General features: G+C 38.0%; 1 protein-coding gene across 1 annotated transcript; it reads left to right on the forward strand.

The window, feature by feature from the left end:
- Nucleotides 1–927: 927 nt before the first annotated feature.
- Nucleotides 928–22,163, forward strand: LOC148852017 (uncharacterized). The gene is made up of 7 exons (XM_088944938.1): nt 928–1,360; nt 5,339–5,438; nt 5,551–5,671; nt 12,573–12,694; nt 12,793–12,914; nt 13,021–13,180; nt 21,795–22,163. Exons 1-7 carry the CDS (start codon nt 1,234–1,236, stop codon nt 21,907–21,909), a joined length of 867 nt encoding a protein of 288 aa, XP_088801064.1. The 5' UTR covers nt 928–1,233; the 3' UTR covers nt 21,910–22,163.
- The last annotated feature ends 3,502 nt before the right edge of the window (nt 22,164–25,665 follow it).

Below are 25,665 nucleotides of genomic sequence, written 5' to 3' on the forward strand. Positions count from 1 at the left end.
CCTTTCTAGTAAGAGGGAATTCCTTTAATTTATATTTCTTTCTTATACATGTATCTACCCACTTTCAAAAAGACTATGAACAATTAATCACTCTTAGAAAAAGCACATGGCTATTCATAAAAGGTTTCCATTCCAAAACATGTAGGGTCCATATTAATCATTGTAATCAGTTTTCTAATTCAACTAAGAATCATTAGCAATAATCTTAAATTACAAATTAAATCTGATTTAATTATTAAAATTAAATAAAAATTTTAGTTATATATAATTATAAGAAAAAATTGTGAGTCTCAATTAAAATAATATTATTAAAAGAAACAAAAAAAAGGACCAAAGACCAAAATGATTCATAGGTATAATTAATTATGAGGGTCATTCTCTACTTTTTTTTTCAAGAAAAGTATCAAAAGAATTTTTTTTAGCAATAACAAAAGAGTAATTATCTCTACTTTAAAATAGAAAGTTAATGGTGATTAACTCCACTAGAAGTAAATAAAAACACACATTTCAAGTAATCTAAAATCCATAAAGTGGATTGTTTAGAAATAAAACATGACTTAATCTCTTAAATTAAATAATAAAACTATGCATAAAAAAATATCAAATAAAAAATAAAATCTAAATTCATCACATACATAAACATAATAGGTATCAAACAAAATTTATGAGAATATTCGCCCCACAGTTACGCGGTGATCATTCTCCGGCTCACTGCTACATCATTACATTACATTACGGAGACCATATCTGCTCCTCACACATAGCGCCTCACGGGAGATGTTCCTGCACGGTGGATGGCCCATTTATGAGGAGCAGATCCCGTCACAAGTCACAAAATTTCCCTCACACCGTTTAACAGTTTTTACAGCCGTGCATTAATAATATCTTCGTACTTGTATGTTTTTTATTCATATGGATGCAATCTGAGTTCGATGTTGTGAGGACCGAATCCGAATCCACTTAAAATGGGCTCACGCCGACTATAAGTGGATCTTCGCCGTTGAACGCCGCGTGGACGTTTTGGTTTTAATTCATCGTCTGCAGTCAGCTGAGACAAGTTGAGCGAAAGTCTTCTTGCATCTCTGATTGTCCAACCGGCTGAGCCGAGCCACTGTCATAAGAACCCGTCGTAAAAGGAACTTCAACCTTCTCCGTTCTCGTTCTCTCTCGGTTTCTTTCAGTTTCAGACATCTCTCTCTCTCTCTCTCTCTCCCGGTTGTCTAGTGCGACGAAATGGAGAGGCGAACTCTGTACGTATGGGGGGTTGCGATTGTGTGTTTCGTAGTTCTGATGATCGTAACTCCAGCAATTCCCCAAAATGAAGAATATCACGATTTCGCCGATCAACGCGATTTCTTCGGTACTTCAAATTTTCTTTAACTTCCTCCATCTTCACTCTGTTGTGGATTGTATATGCTTGATCATGCTTGATTCTTTAACTCGCTCTACGTTTTCTTTGTTTATTCTTATAGTACCGTGTTATATTTGGGATTTTCAAGCCGAAGGTTTATTCGTGATGGGTTTGGGAATTGAATTTGGTTCTTTTTTTTTTTTCACTTGATCCTAAGGTCACTAGGAAGATTTTGATTTGGCTTTTCTGTGCTATGTGAAGTCGTTAAAGTTCGTTTGATCTCTGTTAACTCTTGTAGTGTACTTGGGTATCGAAATAGATGAATTATGTTTTGGGAAGTTAGAAATACCTTGAAATTTTTCTATCTGAAATTTCTACATTGAGAAATAATAATTTATAGTGATTGAGATGACGGAAATTTGAATTTTTAAGGACTACTGGTTGACTTTATGCTACCACTGAGCTCAGGGAAGCCTTGTCTCAACTTCATGAACTGCATAAATTTACTCAAGAAGAATGGTAATTAGGGGTTCTTTTTCTCTAACTAATCTGATTGGTAATCATAAAGATTTATGTTTAATCTGATCACTAAGTAAATACCTGGATTAGCTGCTGCATTAGACGGAGGAACTCTCTTGTTCTTCTCTTTCACATGTAGCATATCCTTTCTGTGAAGAATAAACCAAGGCAACGAAACTATAAGATATAAGATAGAAACAAAGAGGATTTATCAGAAAATTGAGTTTCTAATCTAATCTCATAGTTTTTGCACCAATGTGCTAAGGATAAACGCCTGCCCCCAAATTTGATTTTTTTTTTTTTTTTGTTCTATTTTTTCTTCCTTCTTTAGAAGGGCTTAAAGGAAAAATACTATGATAAAGAAATAGCTACTGTAGTTTCTTACAAAAAGCAGCTGAACCAGTGTATAAATAGGGAATTGAAAATATGGAAACCAGACTCCTTATATCGGTTAACTCATTTTATCTTATGGCTCTTGGACATCTTGGCAGGACAGAAGATTCTTTTTTATTGTTCTATTGAAATTGATTTAGGAAGCAAATCAAGTGAAAATCTGGAGGATTTGTGAGTGGTAATACTGGGCAATATAAAAAGTACAAATGTCAACCACTCACTACAAGAGTGTTGACCCCACAAGGCCCAAAATTTATCTCAGAAATTACAGCACCGATCAGAAAAGATCTTCCCTATAAGTCCCTTGCTTTGCCAAAGCATCAGCTAACCCATTTGCATATTTCCTTGTCCACTTAAAGAGAGCCCTAACTTCCCTTCCATAGCAGAATATTTCCCTCATTTTCTGTCTACATTTCCAAACCCCCATGCTTCCTGTCTGCAATCATTCTAGTAGTAACATTGAGTCTCCTTCCTCCTCAAGGTTATGAAAGCCCGACTGTTTAGCTAGCCTCAAGCCTTGAAGTAAGGACATAACTTCAGATCTTAGTGAATCTCCCACATCTAATGGTCTGGAATACAACACAATCAGTTTACCCTCCCCATCTCTAAATGCTCCCCCAACTCCAGAGGGGCTCGGATTGCCCAAGGAACTTCCATCAAAATTAAACTTCACCCGTTGTTGTGCTGGAGGAATCCATTGATCTTGAACCACAATCTTTAATGTTGAATTCTCCACTATAAACCAATCTTTGAGAATGTCCTCTAATGAATAGTCTTTGAATAGGTCAATTCATTTCATCCAATATAAGACCTTAATAGTTGTAGAGTCAATGGTTTTCTCCTTAGATCTTTCAAGCCCTTGAAAGATTCTATTGTTCCTCCCTTCCCAAATTCTCTGGAGGGTAGCTGCTCTTGTGGCTTTCCACATTACTCTTCCCCTTTTCTTTGAACATCCGATAAAACTTGGATCAAAGAGGCCTGCCACATCCGACGGAGGGTCCACCTGCAACCAAACAGAGACAATCAATTCCAAACAAAAGATGCATAAGGACAAGAGTTCATTCTCAGATGTAGTTCTTTGGGTGATTGATAGACAAACATTTGGTGGCTATCTGTGTTGAAGGATTTCTTTGTTTTCAACTCTAATTCCTAAAATGAACCAATGGACTCATTAATTTTTTATGCTTCTTTTGTCATGTAGACACATTTTGATATACATGTTTTAAGTGTTTTTTCCCAATTAACCATGTAATTGCTATTTATACTGGGCTTTTGGGTCCTTCCCCTTTTATGTTATTATTAATAAGGTTGCCTTTACCTATTGGAATTACCTATCAATTCTGCCTAAGGAATAGGAGTGGTGGGCTAAATGTATAAAAGTGGAGCAGCAGCTTTTTTTTACTCATGCTAGGATCCTTAAAAGCTGTCTCAAAAATGTTGGATGCATTTATTTAGTTTGTTTTATTTTTGAAAAGATACTTGGTTTTTTGGTTATGTATAAAGTCTCTCTTTTTATCAATCTTTTAACAGGAAGAGTCTTCATCCCTCTCATTTTTGGTTTAGATCTTCATTTGAAATGAGGGTGGGCCTACGGTTGGGTTGGTGGCCATGTGTGTTGAAGGAGTTCTTTGTTTTCAACTCTAATTCCTAAAATGAACCAATAGGACTCATTAATTTTTTATTCTTCTTTTGTCATGTGGACACATTTTGATATACATGTTTTAAGTGTTTTTTTCCCAATTAACTATGTAATTGCTATTTATACTAGGCTTTTGGGTCCTTCCCCTTTTATGTTATTATTAATAACCTGTTGGAATTACTTATCAATTCTGCCTATGGAATAGGAGTGGTGGGCTAAATGTATAAAAATGGAGCAGCAGCTTTTTTCCCTCTCATTTTCTTTTAATGGTTTAGATCTTCATTTGAAATGAGGGTGGGCCTACAGCTGGGTTGCTCCATTGTGACCTGGGTAACCAGGGTTCAAATCTTGGAAATAGCCTCTCTGTATGTGCAGGGGTAGGGCTGCGCACATCTGTCCCTCCCCATGGCTTGCATTGGTGGGAGCCTTATGCAGTTGGCTGCTCTTATCTTCATTCGAAACGTTCATATATTTTCCTCAAAACTTTGGACTTTTCATTAAAAGATTTTTTGGTACAGATTCCTAGGTTTTGTTGTATTTATCTGTCTTTATTTTCCCCATTGATATTTTGCAAATGTCTATTCTTTATTATCTGATTTTTTTTTCTACTTGTCCTTTGCCATGATACACCATGATGGCATTGAAAACTTCAGTTTATTCTTGTCTAAAACTGAAACAAGTAATATTTTGACATGTTAACATCCATGTAAATGAAAAGGCCCTTATAGACATAACTGCACAAGAAATCTTTTGACACATAACTGGTTTTGGTCACCTAATGCAATGTACTTATAGAAACCTGTTTCCTTCCATTAGGATGTAGATTGCAAGAAGAGTAAATGATTGTGTATAGCCACTCTCTGTATTACATCATCAGATATTTTGTGCATTCTCATCACATATACAGTGACTCCCTGTACTGGGTGTGTCCCTATTATACAATCAATACAATATACTTCACTTTTTTCTCAAAAAATGTAAAATGCTCGTGTAATGTTAATGTCAAAGGATTGAATTTTCCCCTTTCTATATCCAGAACTGACACTAATAAAAGCAGTGTGATGTATATTTGCAGAACACACAGACCCTGTCCCCCATCCCCGTCCCAGGAATTCAGTAGAACTGGGGCTCTTTTACAAATAGGGCATCTGTGCAAAGACCCTAACTGTACTCTCTGGCATTACTGATGAAGTTATAACTTTGGTGTTGTAAAAAAGTTTTATTTTTATTTATTTTTATTTTTTGTTTTTACTGGTATTTGGGGTGTCTTGTGTTATATTATGCATGTGGTTAGATGATTTCTGAGTTGGTGTTGTGAGAAACTTGAAAATGCAATTGCGTGATGCTTCATTTATTTATTTATTAGCATGGTAAACTGTCCTTAATATGTTTCTTTGTGTGTTATATCATACCTTACAAGGTTATTATTTTTTCAGGGATACCAAATACATTGAATGTGGTTTCAAATTTCCCCTTTCTTGTTGTTGGTATTGTTGGGCTTATACTTTGCTATCATCGAAACTATTTTCATTTCAGGTAACATTTATAAGTTTATCAATGATTGATGTCTTCTATTTATTGTTTTTGTTTGTTTATTTCTCTTGATGGCTGATTGTGATTTGCTCATGAATTGTTGTTGTGCTTATAGCACACAAGGGGAATTGTGGGGTTGGACAATTTTTTTCATTGGTGTAACAGCAGTTGCATTTGGTTCTGCCTACTATCATCTCAAGCCAAATGATGCTCAGCTTGTATGGGATCGCTTGCCAGTAAGTTTCTTTCTTCTTTTTTCTTTTAGATTGAAGGATGGTTACCTTTTTCATGGAATAGTGATTTCTCTTTCTTTTTTCTTCCCTGCAAAACATATTGAGTCATTTCTGTTCTGCAAGTTTTGGTTTTATTTTTTGCAATATAGTACATGTATTCATGAAGACCATCTTAGATAGAATTCAGGATGAAAGGTAGTTTTTTTTTTTTGATGAATGAAGGAATTTATTTATTAATCAAGAGAACTTACCTCTCCCTATTGTACTTTCTTTCTAATTAATGAAATATTTTTGTTATTGATAAAAAACTGTATCCATGAATTACTACTTTGTGATGCTGACCTATCTTTGTGCACCATCTGGTGTGGAGAACCATAGAACCAAGGAGAATGGTGGAACTTTCAAATTCATTATTAGCTAATTGTTTCTAACATCTTAGGTTAATTCTCCAAGAACCATCCTAGTTATTCTATGGAGGAATATTGGCCAATGTGGACTGTCTATCACATAAGGGACTCTCTGGATTTGTCTTTTCTTTGTTTTCAATTTTTAAGGTTCCCATGAAGGTGGGTGAAGAGAACTAAGAAGATTATTAGAGATTTTCATATGAGAATCAGGAAAACAGAAAAAACACCATCTTACAGACTAGGAAATTTGTAGGAGTAAAGTGGAAAGGGGACTGGGAATAGGGAGGTTAAAAGTAAAAGCAGAACTCATTTCAGGAAAATGACTTTGTTCTCATAGCACATTAGGTATGGCTCCATCACGGGGTGTAGGGTAAAGTTTTGAGAAGTTCTTTGATGGGGTAAAAGACCTTTCTAAATAACTTAATCAGTGTTTTAAAAGTGCAAGGGCCATTTTGCACCCGAGGCATGAGGTACAAGGTGAGGCACATGCCTTTTTGAAGCAAGGCACAAAAATGCAAAAAAAAAGGTAAAAAAATTCAAAAAAAGCCAAAAAAATGCAAAATATTAAAAATATTAAACACAATATTGATTAAAAAATATAAGCATAAGTTTTAAAACAAATGTTTTAAAAAGTTTATAATCTCAATTTAAAATACATAAACATAACATGTAAAACATATTTAAATTGAAAATTTAAAAATAAAATCAAGCATAGCATATAAAACATATTCAAGCATGTAAACTCTTAATCTCTTTATTTTTTCCCAATCGCATTACTTCAAATAGCTAATGATGTTAAACATTGTGCATTCTTGATTCTACGAGCCACCTTTGTACCTGTACCAAGCCCCTCGAGGCAAGCCCAAACAAGCTCATATCAAGGTCTTAAATTCTTAGTCCCTATAAAAATGTTTTTATAACGCACAAATTTTTAAAAAGCACATGATTGGGCTGAAGCGCAAGGCACACTGGGGGCATGCCTTTTGAAAGTGTTGTAGCTAGGACCTAGGCGAGCCACATACCCTAAAATGTGCCTTGCCTGTGTGCCTAGGCACACCTGAGGCACACCTTCTAAATCACTGAGCTTAACTTCTTTTTTGCTTAAATAAACCAATCTCTAATTGGTACAATTTTCTATTGGGAATATCTTGGGGTTTGGGCTTTAGACTGAGTCCATAGAAACAAACCTTTTGGGAGAACTAAAGTTTGCCTTTTTGTTTGCCCTTATGGTATTGACAAAAGAATTTGGTATCCTAATCCAAATGGAAACTTTTCATGCACTACATTTTTCAATATCCTCTAGCAATTCAACCTTTTAGCTCAAACTTTGCTAGACAAAGCCATTTGAAAAGGGCCCTCTCCTCCAAAGGTCAAATTGTTTTGCTAGGAGGCAGCTATTCAGATTATCAAAAGTTCAAAACATGTGATAGTTATCAATGAAGATGGAAAACTTGGTGTTCATCGATTCATGGCTGCATGACAGAAGACTGGTTTGGTCAGTAGATGATTTTGCTGTTTTCTTTGATCTACTAAACTCCTGCTAGATAGCTAGGAACTTTTTTAGTTGACATGAAATATTATTTTACTGTTTCTTATAAAGAAGGGGTTCTTCATGTATTTTGTTTTATTTACTCATATCTCCATGTTGTTTTTATTATTATTATTTAAGAAGTAGCGGAAATTTGTATTAAATATCAACAGAAATGTACATAAATTTTGTTGAGTTTGGGCCGATGTTAAGTTATTTGGCCCAACTTTGTTTTATTTTATTTTTACTTTATTCAGTTAGGAAGTTATTGGGCCTTAGGCCCATTAGTTTATGTTAAGTTGTGACTGTTCAACTACTTCAAGTTGCCAACATATTAAGGGTATTATTGTACATTCTCTTCTACTTTTTCTCTTCCTTTCTCTTGCTGAAACCTTTCAGCTTCTTTTTTTTTTCTTCACAAGGATCATATCAAAAACAACTTTCAGCAATTTCTACTTGGTATTAGAGCAGGCCGAAGGTTACTTTAGCTGCTTTGTCATGCAGCCCTAGATTGGCCGACTGCATGGTGAGGTGAGAGGCTGATCGAAGACCTCAAGTTAGCCCAATTTTTGGATTTTTTGGTGGATCTGCATTGCCTTGTAGCTGGTCTAGGGTTTTCCACCAAATTCAGGAAGAATTGGAGAAAGGGGGGAGAGTCCTGTTTTTGTAGGACTCTTCATTTTTGACCTAGGAAGTGGCACCCTAGTTTTTAGGGTTTCTTGAAGTTTTCTGAAGGGGGCAGTTCAAGTCCCACCTGTTTTGGAGGCCTTTGGAGGGAGCGGCTGCTTCTTCTCTCCTCCAGCTCTTGTAGAAAAGGTATCTTTTGTGGGAGGAGCTTCCAGGGTACCAGAAGGGTTTCTGTGGTGCCTTAAGGAGATTATTACATTTTTTTTTCATCTTAAAGTGATTTTCTAACCTTTTTTTTTTGGGCATAATGGAGGGTTACGGAGCTGAAAACAAATCGGGGAGTGAGATGGGACAATGGGGAGGAGGTGTCGAAGACCTTTTTGAGGCTAGGACCATCACTACAGTTAAGTTAGATGGTACAAATGGTCACAATCTACCAAGATAGCTATTGGTGCTCGTGGGAAGTTGGGGTATATCACTGGTGAGGAAGTGAAACCCGAGACTAACTACTCCCGATGGGTACAGGAGAATTATATGGTAACGACTTGGTTGTGCAATTCTATGCTGTGCCCCATATAAGTAAAAACATTTTGTTGGCTAACACAGCTAAGGAAATTTGGGATGGGGTTGCAGAAACCTATTCACAAAGTGAGAATGTTGCTAGGGCCTACCAGTTGAGAAACCAAGTTTTTGCTACTAGACAGGGAGATAAACCTATTGTTGTTTATTTTGTGGCCCTTAAAACCCTATGACAGGAGATTGACCATTTGGAGACTGTGGTTTGGGAAAGTAGCATGGATGCAGCAATCCATCAGAAGCTCTTAGAGAAGAATAGTCTTTGAATTTCTTGTTGGACTTAACCTCAAGTATGACATCGCAGGGCAACATATCCTTTCTAGAGATAGTGTCACTCTCTCTTAGGAATATGCCTTTATTGTTATTTTTTTTATCAATATCACTTTCATTAATTCATCAATAGAAAATTTACAAGTGGAAGACAAACACACTTATCTTCCAAGAGTCACAAAGAGCTTCAAGAAAGGAAAAAAGAAAAAGACACTAACGTCACAAAGAGCTTCAAGTGGAATATGCCTTTATATTAGGAGAAGAGAGTAGGAGGAATGTGATGATGAAGAATACGGGTCTTGAGTAGTCGGCGATGGTTAGTACTGTGAAACCTAAATAGAGTGGAGATAGGAGTGGAAATGAAAACAGGAAGGAAGATAAGAAGGACCTGATTTGTGACTACTATAAGAAGCCTAAGCACACGAGAGATACCTACTGGAAGCTTCACCCTCACCTTGTGCCAAATTGATTCAAAAATAAGAAGGGAAATGTGAACATGGCAGTAACTGGTGACTTGCCTGGACCTCCTACTATAGCTACTTTGGAGTCTGTTGCAACTGCTGTAGTGAGGGCCAAATGGAGAGATATGGGCAGTTACTTAATCAGCGAGATACAATCAGCCCTAATCCATTATTAGGTGGACAGCTAGGTACAAGTGGATCTGGTGGTGGACATTCTACTTCTTTTGCCCATATGGGTGGTTCACATGCCATTGCAAATTATGTTTCTACTATAGGTAAGGAGGGACCTTGGATTATAGATTCTAGAGCATCGGAGCATATGACCCGTATTTCCACCATTTTCTCCTCTTACCAACTCTGCTCTGGCAGAGATAGAGTTTCCACAGCTGATGGATCTGATGTTCCCATTGTTGGGAAGGGGTTTGTCAAGATAACTGATTCCATTTCCCTACTCTCTATCCTCCATGTACCCAGATTAAGTACTAACTTGTTATCTGTTAGTAGTTTGACTAGAATTTGAATTGCTCAGTGATTTTTTTCTCATGGCCATTGTGTTTTGTAGGATCTGGTTTCAAAGAGGATGATCGGGAGTGGTCGTGAGGTGAATGGAATCTACCTTCTGGATGCGCTTCCCAATCATCAGAGTCATCATGTCAGCAGAGTCTATGGGTCAGATTATGCTTTAGCATAATCGGTTGGGGCATTTGTCTTTTTCTTCTTTGTGTTTCTTATTTCCAAAGTTATTTGAGTCTGTCAATTTGTCTAGTTTAGAGTGTGAAGGTTGTCAACTTGGAAAACATTGTAGGCATTCTTTTAAAGCTAGTAATAAAAGATGTTCATATGCTTTTGATGTTATTCATACTGATGTGTAGGGACCATACATACCATGTTCCTTCTATGGGTGGCTATCGGTACTTTCTTTTATTTGTGGATGATTTTTCTCGATATTCTTGGATTTATTTGATGAGATCCCGTGATGAGGTGCCATTCCTAGTTCGACAGTTTCACCAGATGGTGCTAACATAGTTTGGGGTACGCGTGAAAGTGTTCAGGTCAAACAATGCCAAGGAATATTTTGAAAAGAACCTTGCTTCATATCTATCAGAGTATGGAGTAATTCATTAGAATTGTTGTTCTTCTACTCCACAGTAAAATAGTGTAATAGAAAGGAAGAACAGGCACATTGTAGAGATTACGAGGAGCATGATGATAGCATCTACTATCCAATTCGATTTTGGGGTGATGTAGTTCTCACAACAGTTTTTCTAATCAATAGGGTGCCTTCTCATGTTCTTGGATATAGCACCCCATTTAGCCTTCTTTTTCCTGAGGGGGAGATGTTCCACATTCCTCTCAGGGTTTTTGGTTGTGTTTGCTTTGCTAATGTTCTTGGTCCTCCCAGCTCGAAGCTTGATCCAAAGGCAAACAAGTGTGTTTTTCTTTGGGTATGCAGAAAATCAGAAAGGATACTGTTACTATGACCTAGTCTCTGGGAGTTGGTATGTTACTATGGATGTCACCTTTTTTGAGTCCACACCTTTCTTCTAGAGGGGTTCTTCTCAGGGGGAGTGTTTTAGGGAAGGAAGTGAGCAGTCTATTCCTCTTCCGATTCTAGCCCCTGTGTCCACTCCTGTGTCTGACCTTCCTGTGTTTAATCCTCCTATGTCACCTACTTTACCACCTCCCTTGTGTCTTGTTTCTTAGTGCTTCTCATGACAGCGCCTACGACTTCACAGGGAGGTTGATTCCACAACAGAAAAACCCACATCACTTCCTATCGGCTCCTTGGAGACTCCAGATTCGGCTGACACTAACTCATGTATTCCCCTTGCTCTCTCTGATGTTTTAGTTCCTATTGATTCCACTAACCCCATTACAGATGACCTTGACCTTCCTATTGCACTCAGAAAAGGGAAGAGAAAGTGTACTGCTCATTGTATCTCATAATATCTCTCCTACAGTGGACTTTCTCCTTCTTGTCGAGCCTTCCTTTCTTCTCTCGACTCCGTGTCTATGCCCAAGGGTGTTAGTGAGGCTCTCTCCAAACCATAGTTTTCAAGGCGCCAAGGTGAGGCTAGGCGACTAGGAAGAGTGGAAGAGTGGAAGATCCTCCTTTCTCTTCTTCTCTTCCTTTCTCTTGCGGAAACCTTTCAACTCCTTTTTTTTTTCTTCACAAGGATCATATCAAAAACAATTTTAAGCAATTTCTACTGATTTCATGTGCCCTGGGAAGAATGGAAGATCCTCCCCTACCCAAAAAGTATTCTCACTTTACAAATTATCTCAGTAGCATTGACCTCTATTTACCTCTTGTTTGACTAGTGCATCCGCCATGCCATTTTCCAACTTTTGTACCCATTGAATCTTCACCTGAAGGTCCCTTGTGAGCCACTTGTTCTTCCTAAGTTCGTTTCTGTAGGTCCACACTGTTTTTCTCTTTCATTCTTCAACCACCTAACCACCGCCTTTGAGTCCCATTCAATGATTATCATATTCAGATTTAAGCCCCTTGCCAGCTGTATTCCTTGAAGAACAGCCAAGAGTTTTTCCCTTGTAAAATCCCTTTCTCCCACAGGACCCAAGGGTATAGCTTTTATTCTACCCTCTTCATCCCTAAAGACTCCTCCACACCAGAAGGTTCCAGGCTTCCAAAACTACTCCCATCAAAGTTAAATTTTATGAAGTCTTTCTGGTAGTGTCCATATGTTTTGAGTCACCTTCTTTTAAGAGGAGGTTGCAGCCACTTCTCCCCAGTCCCCACTTTCTCACTATAATATCAATTAAGGAGAAGAAACATCCAATGATTTAATCCAGTTTGCCACCCTAGCTGTTATGCAGTCAATCTAAGCTTCTTTATTTTGTTATCTGCTCCCCAAAGATCCTTGAATTTCTTTTCTCTCAAGTTGTCCAAATGGTTGCTGCCTTTGCAGCCATTCACTCTCTTATGTTATTATATTTTTTGATAGCACTCTCTTATGTTCTTATGTGTTGACTGTTTTTTACATATCATACTGAAACTTTCCTAACTAATGCAGATGACCATTGCATTCACATCAATTATATCAATCTTTATCATTGAAAGGGTCGATGACAAGAAGGGAACATTGTCTATCATTCCCCTTGTTCTGACGGGTATAATAAGCATTTTCTATTGGAGGCAAGGATGCAAGATCTTATTCTTTTCCATTTAATGATGATTACCTTCTGGACCTAGTGATTTCATCACAAAAATCTTGCTCTTTTATTATGGTGCAGGTATTTTGACGATCTCCGTCCATATGCACTTGTCCAGTTTGTTCCCTGCATTGTCATTCCTATAATGGCTATCTTATTGCCTCCAATGTATACGCATTCAGCTTATTGGCTTTGGGCTGCAGGTTTGTGGTTCATGGAACATGGATTTTCCATGAAATTTTGTCGTGTGGAAGTGCTGTCTTTAACAGTGAACCAGATTAATCATGGTATTAATTCCCATTGTTGCAGCATTTTATCTCTTGGCTAAAATAGAAGAAGCAGAAGACAAACCTATCTATAAATGGACTTCTCGTGTTGTCAGTGGGCATACTCTTAAGCATTTATTTGCTGCTATGGTTCCTCTTTTCTTGGCACTCATGCTTGCCAAGAGGAGAATTGCTCCTGAGAGGTCAGCTTCCATCTTACCTTTTTGGAAACCTTTTGTTTCTCTTTTCTTGTTTTGGCACATTTATTTGCTTTCTATAATAAAAGCATTGAAGATTTGAAGTGGCGGCTTCAATCTATATTTGAAGGTTGATTTTCTAATTGTAAGCCTTAAAAACAAGGTCCTAACAAACAAATCAGTCTTACCAGAGTAACAGGTAAAGTTAAGATTTCAAAAGCCATGTGTGGCAGATGCAGTGAGGATACTTCTTTTGGAAATTGCATATTGTCAACATTGATCACTGTTATACACATACATTCACATTCACATCATCTGGCACTACAACTGAACTACTTGTGTCAAGCAGAAACATTATGAGTCATGCAACTGATATACATGTAGGATTACTATGAGATTCACATGTTCCCAAGTTTATCTGAAGTAGATGTGTTCAATGCTATATAAAGCAATTTTTTTCAAACCTGGAACTGCCAATCTTTTGTAGTGATGGCATTTTGCTGTCTCTGCTAATACGTTTGAGGCTTGAGCTTTGAGTGGTTTCATAACATTGAATATGTTTATTCTAGTCTAGAAAAGGACTCAGAACTGTAGAGGTAAATAGAGATTTTGCACATTTTCATTAATCCAGAAAAAAGTATCTATTAGACAAATAGATCCAACGATCCATACAGACATATCGATGTAATTTTGAGATCCCAGCTTGTATGTTTTTTTTGAGATGAATAAAATTACTTTACCTTTTTCCAAAAAAAAAAAAAATACAGACATCGATGTTATTAATTTGCAGAAATCATTTTCAAAATCAGGGGTGATTAATTTGGTAGTTGAGGAACATAGGAATTGGCTGTCTATACACAAAGATGATGCTTTTTCCACGTCTTTTATGAGGGTGGACTTTTTTTGAGGTCCTAAAAGGTTATGTATGTACAACATCTCATTGTATAGAGGACCAAGTAGAAATCACTATTTGCTGATTCAGTCAAGCTTCTTGTGAGAGAAAGAGGGGGAAGGTGAAGATTTCAGCAGTAGATAAGGAAGGAGAAGAAGAAAAGAGTAGGAGGTCAACTAGAGTTATGAGAAAGTTAACCCTAGCCGCCAGCCCCTCATTATATTTATATTTAACTTAAAGATGAGATATTACAAGGATGCCCTTAGTAGGGCGGCTACTAAAACTGAATAGTCACAACTTTAAAAAATAAAAAACTAATGGGCCGAAGGCCCAACAACTTCCTAATTAAGACAAAACAAACCAAAGACAAACCGGCCCACTCAACACTCCCCCTCAAGTTGGGAATAAATGTCACACATTCCCAACTTGCGTAGATCATGCTCCAGCTTGTTCTTTGCAACACCCTTTGTGAGAACATCGGCGAGTTGCAGATCAGAAGCAATGTATGGAAGACAAACTTCTCCAGAAGTTACCCTTTCTCTGATAAAATGTCTATCCACTTCAATGTGCTTAGTTTGGTCATGCTGGACTGGGTTATGGGCAATGTTAATTGCTACCTGATTATCACAGTATAGCATCATGGGTTCTTCTGCCTGTACACCAATTTCTTCTAGCAGAGAACGGATCCAGAGAAGTTTTGAAACTCCATGCGCCATGGCCCTGTATTCGGCTTTAGCACTTGATCTTGCCACCACTGTTTGTTTCTTACTCTTCCATGAGACTAGGTTACCCCCAACTAGGGTGCACAGTCCTAAAGTTGATCTCCTATCATCAAGGCATCCTGCCCAATCGACATCTGTATCAACCTCTAGTTTCAATTGTCCATGATCAGTAAACAATATGCCTCTACCTGGATGTCCCTTCAGATAAGCAAGGGTCCTATCAACTGCCTCTCAATGCTGGACTCGTGGGGCATGCATGTATTGACTTACTACACTAACTGCATAGGAGATGTCTGGTCTTGTCATACACAAGTATAGCAGCCAACCCACAAGTCTCTGATATCTCCCAATGTCCTTTACTGGTTCACCTTCTGTTGCACTGATTTTATGGTTCTGATCAATAGGGGTGTTAATTGCCTTTGTTCCAAGCTTCCCTGTCTCTTGAAGAAGGTCCAAGACATACTTCCTTTGAGAGATAAAAATTTCATGTTTTGATCTTGCAACTTCGATGCCTAAGAAGTATCTCAGTTCTCCAAGATCCTTAATTTCAAATTCCTTATGTAGGTTCCTCTTCAGACTATCAATCCCACTTAGATCATTCCTAGTGACAACAATATCATCCACATAAACAATTAGGATTGACACCAAAGATCCCCTGCGCTTCACAAACAAAGTGTGATCGAATTGAGTTTGAGTGTAGCCAAAATCAATCAAGGCCTTTCTGAATCTGTCAAACCATGCTCTGGAAGATTGTTCAAGCCATATAATGAATTCTTAAGCCTACATATCTTTCCCTTTTCAGTATCATTGTAGAAACAAGCAGGAAGATCCATATACACTTCTTCTTGCAGATCCCCATTTAGGAAAGTATTCTTCACATCCAGTTGAAACAAGGGCCAAGAGTATGAGGCAACAAGGGAAAGGAGTATTTGAATGGAGGTCATCTTTGCAACTGGCGCAAAGGTCTCTAAATAATCAATCCTATAGGTCTGTGTGTGTCCTTTTGCAACAAGTCTTGCCTTGTACCTCTCTATACTTCCATCTGCCTTATATTGTACTGTGTAAACCCATCTGCATCCAATTGTCTCCTTGCCTTATGGTAGGTCCACAATGTCCCATGTCTGATTCTTAATCAAAGCTTCCATCTCTTCCTACATAGTTGTCTTCCACTCAGGTTTGGAGAGAGCCTCACTAACACCCTTGGGTATAGACACTGAATCAAGAGAAGAGAGAAAAGCATGGTAGGAAGGAGAAAGTCCACTGTAGGATAGGTACTGTGAAATACAATGAGCAGTACACTTTCTCTTCCCTTTTCTAAGAGCAATGGGGAGATCAAGGTTATCGGTAACAGAGTTAGTAGGATCAATGGGAACTGAAATAGTAGCGGGATCAAGAGGAATACCTGAATCCATATCAGCCGAATTTGGAGTCTCCAAGGGATCGACAGGAAGTGGTGTGAGTTCTGTTGTGGTGGAATCAACCGCCATGTGAAGTCTCTGTCATGAGTACTGTTGAGAAACAGAGCACAAAGGAGGTGGCAAGGTAGGTGGCACCGGGTGGTGGTCAAGCATAGGAGGTGACACAAGGACTGGAACTAGGAGAGGGATAGATTACTGACTTACTTCCCCAAAACACTCCCCCTGAGAAGGATTTTGTGAGAAGAAGTACGTGGATTCAAAAAATGTGACATCCATGGTAACATATCGGTTCCCAGAGACTGGATCATAGCAGCGGTACCCTTTATGATTCTCTGCATATCCAAGCAAGACACACTTCTTTGCCTTGGGATCAAGCTTCGAGCGGTGAGGACCAAGGATGTGTGCAAAGCAGACAAACCCAAACACCCTGAGAGGAACATGAAACATCTCCCCCTGAGGAAAAAGAAGGCTGAATGGAGTGCTGAATCCAAGTATACTAGAAGGCACCCTGTTAATCAGATATACTGTTGTGAGAACTGCATCACCCCAAAACCGAACCGGAACTGTAAATGTGATCATCATGCTTCTTGCGGTCTCAACAATGTGTATGTTCTTCCTTTCTACAACACTATTATGTTGTGGACTGTAGGAGCAGCTGCTCTGATGGACAACACCATATTCTAACAAGTACGAGGCAAGATGTCTTTCAAAATATTCCCTGGCATTGTCAGATCTGAACACCTTTATTCTTGTTCCAAACTGTGTTAGTACCATCTGATGAAATTGTCGCACCAAGGGTGGTACTTCATTGCGGGATTTCATCAGGTAAATCCAAGAGTATCGAGAGAAATCATCCACAAATAGGAGAAAATAGCGATAGCCTCCCATAGAAGGAACATGGTAAGGACCCCACACATCCGAATGAATAACATCAAAAGAAGAAGAACATCTTTTATTACTAGGTTTAAAAGAATGTCTATAATGCTTTCCAAGTTCACAACCTTCACACTCCAGACTTGACAGACTAACAGACTCAAAAAGTTTTGGAAACAAGGAACTCAAAGAAGAAAAAGATAAATGGCCCAAACGATTATGCCAAAGCATAATCTGACTCACAAATCCTGACTCACTGCCCCTGCTAACATGATGACTCTGGTGAGGGGGAACATCCAGGAGGTAGATTCCATTCACTTCACGACCACTCCCAGTCGTCCTCTTTGAATCAAGATCCTGCAAAATACAACGTCCAGGAGAAAAAATTACTGAGCAGTTCAAATTCTTAGTCAAACTACTAACAGATAACAAATTTGTGCTCAATCTGGGAACATGAAGGACAGAGGGTAAACAAATAGAATCATTAATCTTGACAGATCCCTTCCCAGCAATAGGAACATGGGATCCATCAGTAGTGAAGACCCTATCTCTGCCAGAACAGAGCTGGTAAGAGGAAAAAATAGTGGAGCTATGGGTCATGTGCTCTGAGGCTCCAGAATCTATAATCCAAGGAGGTCCCTCCTTACCTGAAGTGGAAACATAATTTGTAGTGACGTGCGAATTGCATGTGTGAGCAAAGGAGGTAGAGTGAGCTCCACTAGTGCTACCTGTACCTTGTTGTTTGCTTGCGGCTGAACTGGAACTAGCTGTATTCCGTTGGTTCAGAAGTAGCCCATACCTCTCAAGTTCGGCCCTTACTGCAGTAGTTGCAACAGACTCCAAAGCAGCTGTAGTAAGAGGGGCCGGAGTGTCACCGGTAACTGTCATGTGTGCATTTCCCTTCTTATTTCTCAATCTAGTCAGCACAAGATGTGGGTGAAGCTTCCAGCAAGTATCTCTTGTATGTTTAGGCTTCTTACAGTAGTCACAAACCAAGTCTCTTTTGTCTTCCTTCTTGATTTCACCGCCACTTTGTTTAGGTTTCACAGCACTTACCATGGCAGACTTATCAGAACTTTGGGTCTTCATCATCACATCCCTCCTGCACTCCTCCCCTGACACAAAAGCATATGCTTGGGAGAGAGTGACACTATCCCTGGAAAGAAGATGTTGTCGTGCAATATCATACTCAGGGTTAAGGCCAACAAGGAATTCAAACACCCTATGGTCAATCTCCTGCTACAGGGTCTTAAGGGCTGAAAAATAGGCTGCAACAGATCTGTCTCCCTGCCTTGTAGCAATAATCTGATTTCTCAGTTGATAAGCCCTAGCAACATTCTCCCTTTGTGAATAGGTTTTTGCAACCCCATCCCATGTTTCCTTAGTAGTGTTTGCCCATAAGAAATTTTTACTTATATGTGGCAACATGGAATTACACAACCAAGTCATCACCATATAATTTCCTTGCACCCACCGGGAGTTGCTAGTTTCGGGTTTCACCTCTTCACCAGTGATATACCCTAATTTCCCACGAGCCCCAATGGCCATCTTTGCAGATTGTGACCATTCCAAATAGTTTGCACCATCTAGCCTAACTGTAATAATGGTTCCAGCCCCGAAGGGGTCTCCAGCACCCCCTCCCACTGGTCCCATTTCACTCCCAGACTTATTTTCAACTCTATGGCCCTCCATGCTTCTCAAAAAAGGTATAGAAAATAACTAAAAATTGCAGCAAGATCAAACAAGACACCTGTTGGAACCAACAACACTTTCTTGGTGTCATGGGTTTTCTTTCCACAAAAGATTCATTTTCTATGGGATGGGAGAAGAGAGAGAAAAGACAACCGCCCTCTCTGGAAGCCTCCAAACCACGTGGGACTTGAATCGCCCCTTATAAAAAACTCCAAGGAACCCTAAAAAACTAGGGCGCCGCTTCCTAGGTCAAAATTGAAGAGTCCAACAAAAACAGGACTCTTCCCCTTTCTCCAGTTTTTTCCGATTCTGATGAGAAACCCTAGACCAGCTACAGGGCACACAGATCCATCAAGAAAATCCAAAAACTGGGCTTACCTGAGAGCTTCGATCAGCCTCTTAAATCACCATGCAGTCGGCCGATCTAGGGCTGCATGAGAGAACAACTTCAAGAACCTTCAACCTGCTCTGATACCAAGTAGAAATCACTATTTGCTGATTCAGTCAAGCTTATTGTGAGAGAAAGAGGGGGAAGGTGAAGATTTCAGCAGTAGAGAAGGAAGGAGAAGAAGAAAAGAGTAGGAGGTCAACTAGAATTATGAGAAAGTTAACCCTAGCCGCCAGCCCCTCATTATATTTATATTTAACTTAAAGATGAGATATTACAAGGATGCCCTTAGTAGGGTGGCTACTAAAACTGAATTGTCACAACTTTAAAAAATAAAAAACTAATGGACCGAAGGCCCAACAACTGCCTAATTAAATAAAAACAAACTAAAGACAAACCGGGCCACTCAACAAAACAAACCGGCCCACTCAACAGACTATACACATTTTTTATTTCAATACAATATACTTCACCTTTATTCGAAAAAGAATGAAAATGAAAAGATCCATGGATCCTTGTATCTCTGCTAATACTTTCAAGGGACAATTACCCATTTCCAAGTGGCTCTCCACTACGCTGTTTGATAATGCATTTAGTATCATGTATCATTTTCTCTGTGGCTGGAATAATCCCAAATATAAAATAAATAAATCATCATCATCATCAAAGCCTTATCCCAACTATTGCATGAATCCTGTTTTTCCATTCCCTCTCGTTTAATTTTTTTTTCCATTGTTAAATTATTATTGGTGCCTAAATCAATTCTTCCTACTACCTGTCTTCTTTCTGGTCTACTCCTAGACCTTTCAACATGCAACAAATCACTTCTTATAGGTGCTGTTGATGCTCCTTCAAATGACTTCAATTCTGATTCTAGCCTTTCTAGTTTTAGGTTTTCCACTCACCCATGCATTTCTGCCACTCATTTTTGGACATGTTTCTTGATTGCCCAGGACTCTAGCCCATTCAACATAGCTGGCCTAATGACTGTTTTATAGAACTTTCCTTTTAGGCCCTGTTCGTTTACCGATAAATGAGAGGAGAAAAGTTGGTCAATGGGTATCTTTTTCCCATTGGCCAATTTTACAGTGTTCTTTTTGCACCAAGTATTGGGCCCCATGGTAAAATCAGTTTCACTTACCTGGGTAAAACATCCATTTCCTAGGTGGATAAGTAATTTTCCCACAAGCGGGGAAAGTTTGTAAAACATAATGGGACAAGTTTGTTCATTTTAACTTTGGCTTTTATGGGTAAAAAAGTCATTCTGTTACTTACCTGAGAATCAAAAGAACATAGGTAAGTGAATTTACCTGAGTAAGTGTCACCAAGGAAACATTTACCTGGGTAAATAAGTTACAAAACTGTAGACGAACAAGGCCTTAATTTAAGTGGTATTTGCTTATCACATAATACTCCAAATGCACCCCTCCAGTTTGTCCATCCTGTTCTAATCCTATGGGCAACATCCTCCTTGATCTCTCCCTTGTTATGAATCATCGAGCCAAGGTGCCAGAAAAGGTCCATTGAGTTATCTCTTGGTCTCTAATTTTATGTGTACCTTGATTTGCAATTATTTTCTTTATTTTAACAAAATGAAGAAAGGAAGCAATTACGAATCCATAAAGCTGTTGACTCAGTGATTTAAAAGGCGTAACTAGGCACATTGGCGACATGCACTTTAGGTATGCACCTCACCTAGGTCCTAGGCACAACCCTTTCAAAAGGCACATGCAAATGCATCTAGGTATGTGCCTAATGCGCCTTGCACCTCAGCCCAGGTGTATGCCTTTTTAAAATTTCTTGCTTTTTTTGCTTTTTTTTTTTAACCTAGCGGCTAGTTCAAGGGCTCCGCCCCCGGACCTCCGAACATGCTCCTCAAGGCAATCCCAAACAAGTCCATGTTAGGGTCTTAAATTCGGTCGCTTTGCTCGTTCACCGAAGCTTCAAGAACACTCTATTTTCCCCCATTTTCTAATGTTGTTTATTCATTCATTTTAATAAAGTATCTTTTTAAAAGGCAATTAAAGTTACAAAATCATTATTTTTTATGTGAGAACTAAGAATTTAAGACCCTAAAATGGACTTGTTTGGGCTTGTCTCGAGGGGCATGGTACAAAGGCGGCTTATAAAATGAGGAATGCAATATGGTTTACATCACATTAGCTACTTGAAGTAATGCAATTGGGGAAAATAAAGAGATTATGGGTTTTACATATTTGAAAATGCTTTATATGTTTGATTTTATTTTTTAAATTTTCATTTTAATACGATTTACATGTTATGTTTATGTATTCTAATTTTAGATAATAAGTTTTTAAAACATTTATTAAGTTATATATTTTTTATTAATGTTATGTTTAATATTTTCTTATTTTTTTGAATTTCCTGACATTTTATTTTTTAGCATTTTTTTTTAATTTTTGGGCTTTGCTTCAAAAAGGTGTGCGCCTCACCTTGCGCCTTAAGCACAAATTGTCCCTTGCACCTTTTAAAACATTATGTTGACTATAAAGTTTTATTTTCCAGCACACCTTGCCTTTAGTTTATTCAGGTTTCTTTAGGAATAGTGACTCTGAATATCTAGTTTGAGTTGCCCTTTGGACTTCTATCCAACAATTGTGATTGTTCAATGTAGGCAAAGTTTGCTCGAGACATGGAAGATTTCCTGGAAAAAGGTCAGACAAAATGGGTTCAAGATGGAAAATTTTACTTACAGCTACTCGAATGTTTCAACAGAAGAGTCACGGTAATGTTTCCAAATGATCTCCTGACTTTTAATTGCAATAACAGTAGACGCGAAATGTATACTTGAGTCACATCGTCCATAAAAGAAAATGTATACTTGAGTTGCATGTAAAAAAAAAGTTGGACATTCTGTATGGGTTCTTTTTTACCTCAGGAAGGATGAAATGTCTTTTCTTTGTGATTGTAAATATACTAACATATTGAATTCTTCTGCATTTCATTAATTATATAATATAATATCTTTTGAGTCCGCTACTAACCTTGTACTTAATCCAATCTATATGGTCCTGAAGGTTATATAGCTTAAAGCTGTTTTACATGTTTCAGTAGTCTTAAAAGCTTTTTGTCAAATAATTAATAATTGATATTAGAACCAATCCATATGTCCACAAAAAAGGTCTTAAGTTGAAATAGAGAGCCATGATGGATAGAGCTATTTGGAGTTTAGTGAAGGCTATTGCTAACATGGTTTTTAAAACCGACCTGGAAAAGAATTTGCTTTGGCCACCGCTACTCTGATCAAACGGTTTTGGGTCTAAAACTGGATGCAAAGTCATGACTGGTTCCGGGTTAATAAATGGGTTAGCTTGATGATTTGATGTGTTCCAAAAGTTTTTAATGCCTTTGGCATTGGATCTGTCAATAGGTTGGGTCTAGACCTGGCAATTGGGTTGGGTGGGTTGGGTTGATTTTGAGTTGGCAATTGGATCTGGCAAGATACTTCGGGTTGATTTTGGGTTGGGTTGGAAAATATTAGGCTGTAACCCTAAATGTTCGGGTTAGGATTGACCCACGGATCAATTTGGGTCATCTAAAAAAATTAATTGAAATTAAAAAAAAATAAAGAGAAAATACAAGAAAAATGTCAATATTAAAGGAATTAACTTTAAATTCCAAAAATAAAATAAAAAACTTAAACATATAACAATTCAAAGAGTAAACATTAAATAGTAAAGATTAAAGAGTGAAAATTTGTAACACTACATAAATAGTCCCAATTAGACCTAACAAGGTTAGTTGGTTGACCCAACCCAACCCAACCCAACCCAATCCAGCCCACTTTTTTTCCAGGTTGGGTTGAGTCGAGTCATTCTCAAATTCAGGTAACTAAATATAAGATCCTAACCCTATTTTTTGGGGTTGGGTTCACTGGTTGAGGGTCAAATTTTTGCCAGGTCTAGTTGGATCTGATTCGAGAGAGGGTGGACCAGTCCCCGGCCAAATTAGTTGTATAAAAGTATAAACAGACCCAGAACAAAACTAATTAATTGGGATAATTGGGTTTGACCTGATTAGAGATTACTTGACATAGTGTTTTTGAACAGATATTGACCAAAATGGTTGGACTGTTCAATCCGGAACTGTTTCGGCAATTGGTTCCGTTTTCACCCTTAACCCGGTTCTTGGCCAAAAACTGTTGATTTGGTTAGTGATCCACTCACCCAAGTAGTTGAACCTCAATCTGTTCAATAGTTTTTGGTTGTTTTTTCATTTTAATTTTTTTTAATTTTTAATGTTTTTAAGTTGGAATGGGTCATTCTTTCGAATCAGATGGTTAAACCATAAATCCAGAAACTAGTGGCCAAAACGGTTCTGTTTTTAAAACCTTGACTTGACATATATAATTTATCCATGATAATAAGTTAATAACAACTTAGAACATTTTTTATAATATAACCTTAACAAAAATGATCTTAAAATAATACACTGGTCAGGTGTCGAAAAAGCAAATGCTTTTAACTAAAATTATCTTATTACAACAAAACAAATAATACATAGTATCAAATTTTCTTTCAAACAAAATATAGCAAAACCAATTGAATGGTGACTTGGTTGATACATAAAGTGGGTAATCCCAAAAGAGATGCAGTTTTGAACCCCTCTATTGGCTCACACCACCTTTGAGAAGAGCTATTAGAATGTTGCGGAAAAAAAGTGTTGTAGTACGTTAACAAGATATGTAATATAGCCCCTGTGAGGGCACCAAGGCGAGTGATTCGATACCCAAAAAAAGGGTAAATTTCTTGAAGTACCCCTATGGTTTAGGAAATTGACTAAACTCTACCCTTATTGTTTACATATTGTATTAAATTACCCTTAAGTTTTTTGACAACTGTCTAATCTCCTTTACCATTAACTTTTCGTTACACTTTGTTTATATATAACATCACTGATATTTAAGGGTTTGACTATGATATGAAAAGGATATGATATCTAAAAAACTTTTTACCAGTCATCTGGAATCATAATCGTGGTAACCAATCAAGTGTTATTTATCAAAATTCATGGGTGGATTTTGGTTGATCAAAACTCTTCTCATACCATATCTTTTCCACATCATAGACTTTCTCATATTTTTTTAAAATACATTTCGTCTCAGTTTTTGTCTCCATCTCTATATGTCTCTAAGTCTGACGAATCAGTCCTTTGAAAATTATAACTTTCCCCCTCTCTTCATCCTTCTTTCTTTGTTCGGGGACAGTAGTAGAACGACATTACCTTTTCGGATTCCCAGCTCGGAGAGGCAGGTGGCAACCGAATGGACGGCTCGCCAGACTTTCGAGAAGGTAAGATGGCGTCAGTGGGATGCGTAGAAGATGGAATTCGTTAGAGGGGAATTTCAGGCAACATTGAGGAATTCGTTGGTGGGGACTGGGGAGAGGTAAAGGTTTCCGCTTGCTATAGAATATGGAATTCCATTTGCTGATCCCGCTCGCATGCTGTCGTGTGCCATTCTTGGGGAATTTTAGGCTTCCTACTAGGTTACTACGACTATTGATCCCTTGCATCCTCAATATGTCCACCACCGTCGTCATGCAAATGTCGTTGTCCTCTTGTCGATGTTCATTGCTAAATGCTAACGAATTGTTCAACGTCTTCAACAACCTTGACTTGAGAGCATCAGGAACCACCCCAAGTGGCGTGTTGTTGAATATCAGGAACCAAGGTTTAAAGTATTGATATGTATTGGCTCGTATCAGTCGATATTCTTTCAGGATTTCTCTAATACGACCCTATAGTGGGTGTATCAGGGTCTGACCGGTTCAGGGGATGGAGGAGACCTAAATCGGCCCCCTAAACCGGTTTCAGAAAAAATATAAAAAAACAGTATCAATTTGCCCGATACACCCATACTAACATATTGAACATATCGATATTTTGAACCTTGAATAGAATTATATCCAAGTACATGAAGAAGCCACTGAATAGGAGGAAGTATGCAAGAATGGCACCACCACCGTGTACCCCAACATCACATGAGACACCACTCCTGTGAGAACGAGCTCCCAGCCCAGAATGAAGCGAAGATTATTAGATGAAATAAAACAGGAACCCAGAAAACCCCCCAACCAGACCCATCGATCAAAACGTTATCGCCGCGAATGCCAAGGATAGGAAGATCACAGAAGGTATGGCCACTATAGAGTGAGATAAAACTTAAGAAGAGCGACGATAAGCGTTATAAACCCTCTCTCTCATGAATATGTACCGCTTCAGCTTATGATTGAGATTCAGATGATAACGAGCTTCTAATCCCAAATCACCTGAGTTGCAGATGAGATTATAGTTCTTGAAAATTTTCATCAGTTAAGTTTTATTTTATATATTTAAAGGCAAATCCGATATTTCATATTTTTATTAATGCATATCAAAGATGCTAATTGTCAGAAAATTATAATAGGGTAGAATTAATCACTTTCTTAAATCATTGGAATACTTAAATTTGTCCAAAAAAACAAAATATAGTAAAATTTACAACA

The sequence above is a fragment of the Nelumbo lutea genome, chromosome 5, assembly GCF_056320005.1.
Source record: "Nelumbo lutea isolate HS-2025 chromosome 5, American lotus-T2T, whole genome shotgun sequence".
Classification (NCBI taxonomy): domain Eukaryota; kingdom Viridiplantae; phylum Streptophyta; class Magnoliopsida; order Proteales; family Nelumbonaceae; genus Nelumbo; species Nelumbo lutea.

Excerpts from the sequence above, each read along its gene's own strand:
- LOC148852017 (XM_088944938.1), top strand. The coding sequence starts at position 1,234 with ATGGAGAGGCGAACTCTGTACGTATGGGGGGTTGCGATTGTGTGTTTC. Across the intron at positions 5,672-12,572 it reads TTGTATGGGATCGCTTGCCA|ATGACCATTGCATTCACATC; the intron begins GTAAGTTTCTTT and ends TAACTAATGCAG. Across the intron at positions 13,181-21,794 it reads AGGAGAATTGCTCCTGAGAG|GCAAAGTTTGCTCGAGACAT; the intron begins GTCAGCTTCCAT and ends TGTTCAATGTAG.